At 38.3% G+C, this 4,875-nt stretch overlaps 1 protein-coding gene across 1 annotated transcript; it reads right to left on the bottom strand.

The window, feature by feature from the left end:
- Positions 1-168: 168 nt before the first annotated feature.
- IFNE (interferon epsilon) lies at positions 169-1,256 on the bottom strand. Its single transcript, XM_007121450.2, has 2 exons — positions 632-1,256; positions 169-188 (listed from the first exon to the last, which is right to left on the bottom strand). Exon 1 carries the CDS (start codon positions 1,254-1,256, stop codon positions 675-677), a length of 582 nt encoding a protein of 193 aa, XP_007121512.1. The 3' UTR covers positions 169-188; positions 632-674.
- Between the last annotated feature and the right edge of the window lie 3,619 nt (positions 1,257-4,875).

Below are 4,875 nucleotides of genomic sequence, written 5' to 3' on the forward strand. Positions count from 1 at the left end.
CACGAACCCGTGTCCCCCGCATCGGCAGGCGGACGCGCAACCACTGCGCCACCAGGGAAGCCCACGTTAGTCACTTTTAATTTCTATTTTTTATTATTATGCATGAGGTTGAACCTCTTTTCATGCATTTATGTTTTCCTCTGCAAACTGCTTGCTCATGTCCTTTGGCTTTACTTCTATTGTGTCACCTGTAACAAATAAATATTCAGTGTGTGATGATATTTTCAGATTTGCAATACAAATTATTCCTAGCATTTCTCATTGCTCCTACCAATTTCTGGCAAATAAAGAAATCATTGGGATGGATATTCTATGATAAGGAAAGTATTATAGTGGAGACATATTTCATTATATCTACTTGGCCAATTTTATGAAAATATACCCATTTGAAGAATAATTATGAAATATTAATGACTCATTTCAACTCATAAAAATTTCAGATTGATAGAAAATACAAAGTGACATTACAAAATAAAAACACTTGTAGTCAATGTGCATCATCTTAAAGCACAGACCAAGTCTGTATTATATATATATATATACACACACACACAAAACCAAAGCAATACTACCATTTTAAAACAAAAAGAAATAATAGTGTCTGGAGAAATCCTACCACCCCTCCACCTACCCTATGCTTTTAAAGCTTGCAGTTGGCTCTTCCTCCACATGGTTCAAGTTTCCATTCCTTGTTTGCTCAGCTTTCCTGTGAGTCGGAACACAAAGAACAGACACCCGTTGATTTCTACTTGGACAATGGTCCAGGCACAGGTGCTATAGTCCTGGTTTTCCAGATAATCACGTATCCTTTGGAAATATATTTTAACCTGTAATCTAAGGTTCTCACTGCCCAAGGTGTCTCTTTTCTGCTCTGCTTGCAGTCTCATGAGCACTTCTAGGTATTTCAGCTGTTGATGAAGTTCAATGAGGAGCTTCTCCATGTGGCTTTCCTCCCAACCATTCAGAGAAATAATTGCCCTGAAGAGGCTGAAGATCTGCTGAAGCATCTCATGAAGAATGGCCAGTGCTTGTCCTTTCTGGTACTGGTGAGGATTCACAGACTTCTGGGGAAGCAGGAAGTTTTTCCTGTGTGGTAGACACTGCTGAATTGAAGAGGTCTGCAATTTATTCAAGAGTTTTAAACTCTCTCTGTTCACTCTCTTTTGTTGGAAAAGAACCAGTTTCAGCTCTCGGGAGCAGACAGAGGAAGAAGCCAACAGCACCAACACAATTTCAAAGAAAGGCTTGTTAATCATGGTGAAGGTCAAATACTCCACTCATCTCTGTACAAGACTTGATAAGGCTCCAACTCTAGTGACTATATGTCTTTCGTGCATCTCAGATTATTCTGGAAGGGGATCTCTTTTGCAGTTTTGTTTCTAATGCTATCATTTCTCAAAGTTTACATGTTAGGCTTTCTGGTTCCCTTTTCATACTGTTCATGGGACATTTCCTCCACTTTCCCCATTGTGTTGGCTGTTTGAGGAAGTAATCAGAAGAATTTGTTTTCTTTGTATGTGTTCATTGAGACAATTACAGAGCAGTCATCCAAAATGATTTTCTATTACTCTCATTATTTATTACACACAAAGTTTCACTCAACACAATATGCTTTCTAAATATTTAGTCATTTGGTCAAGCTTATTAAAGTTCTTTTATTGAGAGTAAATGTTTCTTCTTAAAGTAGTAGTCTTTCATGGAGTTATATGTATCAGAGGCTTAGCAGCACCTGTAAGGCACTCAGGGGCAAAAATTAAACAACAAAAATTTAACTGAGTAAAATTAAAGGTCAAACTGGCTCCACCAAGCTGTAGAAAAGGAAAGGTTTTTAAAGGTAGAAAGGGGGCAGAAAAAAGAAAATTATTAGCAAAAAGCGTATTGTCTCAGGCAAGGTTGCCTTCCTAAGGGGAATGGAGGGGCCTATACGACAGACTACCTCACTAGCGCTAACCAGGTAATTCTAGGTTGACTGATTAAAGGTTACATTCCTGGGCTGTTGAAACGGCAATTAAGTTAAATTTTATTGACATGGGGCTTAGCACAAGTCACTCCATTTTGGGTCTGCTGTCTCCTTTTTAACACTACTAAATTTAAAACCTCAAGTAGAAATGTAAATTTGCACAAATCCTTGAGCAAATTAATCTTAAGATATGTATCAGCAATCTTAAATTGTTTTGTCTCTTATCCAAGCAGTTTAACATCTAAGATTCTAGCCTATGGAAGTGATATAAAAGGGAAAATATTAGCAAAAGAAGGTCATTAAAAAATTATTGCAGTTGCAGAATATTAGAGACAGCCTATAGGTCCAACAATAGGGGAATGGTTAAATAAATGTTGGTAAATCCACATAATGAAATGCTATGTATATACACTACCAAACATAGGGTGGATATCTAGTGGGAAACAGCCGCATGGCACAGGGAGATCAGCTAGGTGGTTTGTGACCACCTAGAGGGGTGGGATAGGGAGGGTGGGAGGGAGGCAGACACAAGAGGGAAGAGATATGGGAACATATGTATACGTATAACTGATTCACTTTGTTGTAAAGCAGAAACTAACACACCATTGTAAAGCAATTATACTTCAATAAAGATGTTAAAAAAATAACAATTATAAATGATAAAAATTATACGTGAAAAGAGTCTGGGAGCAGTTGGTTAGTCTATATTCCCTAGAGTACCAATAACTATGGTAAATCAATGTGACTAGTTTACATCAGTAATGCTTCTTGAATTACAAATTCCCAGTTCCATATCTAAGTCCTCCAGAATAAACCCCCAATCAACCTTTCCGATCTTAGATAAAATTGCTCCAAATGTAGTATGAGGGAACCTGAATTCCAAATAAAGTTAATGATGCGCTATTCCCTTAATATAGCTAGACTTGTGTGTGTGTGTGTGTGTGTGTGTGTGTGTATTAATATTTTCTCTCTCTGAAACATCACTTGTTGCCTCCTTCACTCCTAGTACCTGTCTGTCCAAGGACTAAGGACTACTTCTCCTTAGGGCCTGGATCTCTCCTCAAGGAGCTTTAATCTCTTCTCTGGATCCTCACAGCACTTTGCACCTTTTAAGCCACTTTTCTTGGTCTGCCTTATATATGGTTATTTATTTACTTGTCTTAATAGAGTGGAATAAACACTCATCTTTTTTTTTTTTTTTTTTTTTTTTTTTTTGCGGTACACGGGCCTCTCACTGTTGTGGCCTCTCCCGTTGTGGAGCACAGGCTCCGGACGCGCAGGCTCAGTGGCCATGGATCACGGGCCCAGCTGCTCCGCGGCATGTGGGATCTTCCCGGACCAGGGCACGAACCCGTGTCCCCTGCATCGGCAGGCGGACTCTCAACCACTGAGCCACCAGGGAAGCCCAACACTCATCTTTTTAACTGTCTATACAACTATAATAGGAGCTTAATAAACCTGTGTTGACTTGGAGTGAACAATGTGCTCTACCACAAAGTAATACAAGATGTTACATCTTATATTTGACCATTTCTCTGCAGGCAGTTGGGTGAGATCACAAGTGTTGAAAAGAGACTGTAAACATGTGTGGTCTCATTATCTACCAGCTCAGCTATATGCTGGTGTCACTTAGTCAGTCTGGTATTAATAAGCTGAAATAAACTGAGTCAACATGCTCCATGGAGGAATCTTTTCCTGTACAAAAGTTCAACTACATCGATCAAAAGGTTTCTAACATTTTGGGTGCTGTGGAATTTGAACTTTCAGATCCAGGTCCATGAGAGTCAAATTACAGAAATCTCTTATCTGAGCTAACAAGGTAAATAGGCTTTAAACTGATGTCAGGGAGTGGGAGTTGGAAAGAAAAGAAAACTTCACACCAAATTGGAGAGAGTATTAACTCTGTTCAAAGGTAGGTTATGTCATGTTAATCCTTGGGCCCATGACTACAAACTTAACATCTAAGCTATGCACAGCTTGTACTGGATATTGTTCTGTAAAGCATGTCCGCTTTGAAAAGTTTTTAAACTTTTCACAGGATCAAAAATTACCTACTAATTCCACTAGACTTACTGGTTATTAAGTGTTCCTCTGCTTGGGACCATGGTGTCCATCAGGATGACAAATACTTCTTTCATGTTTTCACATCTCCTAGGGCAACCAGTAACTTTATAAAGTGATTCAGTGAACTAAGGGCTCTGTTCTTTCCCACTGGCTGCTAGAGAAGCCAATTGCTTAAGGAAAGCCTAGGGAAAAAGAAGGAAATCTGTTATATATTATCATCGGAATTACGGAATTTGGATTTTGAAGTCACAAAGACCTGGAATGGAATATTCTCTCTACCATCTGCTGGCTGTGTGACTTTGTGCAAGTTACTTAATTCCTTTCTGACTCAGCTTTTTCATCTCTAATTTATAAAACATTTTTGAGGATTAGCAGATAATAAGATTATAAATAAAAATCTAGTATGGTGTCTAAACTATGATAAATAACTAATGCATATTAGTTTACTTCCACTTAACAAATGACTTCATCATACCACATTCTTCCTGGGGATTCATAGATAGTTATGGTAAAATATTTTTACAGATAGAAGACAGGAATTTAAAAGTTCAACATTTTTATCTTCTTGTGGCTCTTTTGAGGGTAAGCTGAGTTGCTCTGGATTTCTGGAAGGGTCTGATCTCACTATATCTGGATAATTTTTATTGTGGCAGCAACTCCACTAGTGTTTTTGAAATTTCTTCTTCTCCCTCTTCTCCTCTTTCTCCTCCTTCTTCTCCTCTTCCTTCTCTGCCCCTTCTTTCTCTGTGTCTCTGTTTCTCTGTCTCTCAACAAAGACCTATGATTATTCATAATATACAAAAGGAATAACACCTGTTTTGATAACATTCTGATTCTCTATCTAGACAACA

This window comes from Physeter macrocephalus, chromosome 9, assembly GCF_002837175.3.
Source record: "Physeter macrocephalus isolate SW-GA chromosome 9, ASM283717v5, whole genome shotgun sequence".
Lineage (NCBI taxonomy): Eukaryota > Metazoa > Chordata > Mammalia > Artiodactyla > Physeteridae > Physeter > Physeter macrocephalus.

Excerpts from the sequence above, each read along its gene's own strand:
- IFNE (XM_007121450.2), bottom strand. The coding sequence starts at position 1,256 with ATGATTAACAAGCCTTTCTTTGAAATTGTGTTGGTGCTGTTGGCTTCT.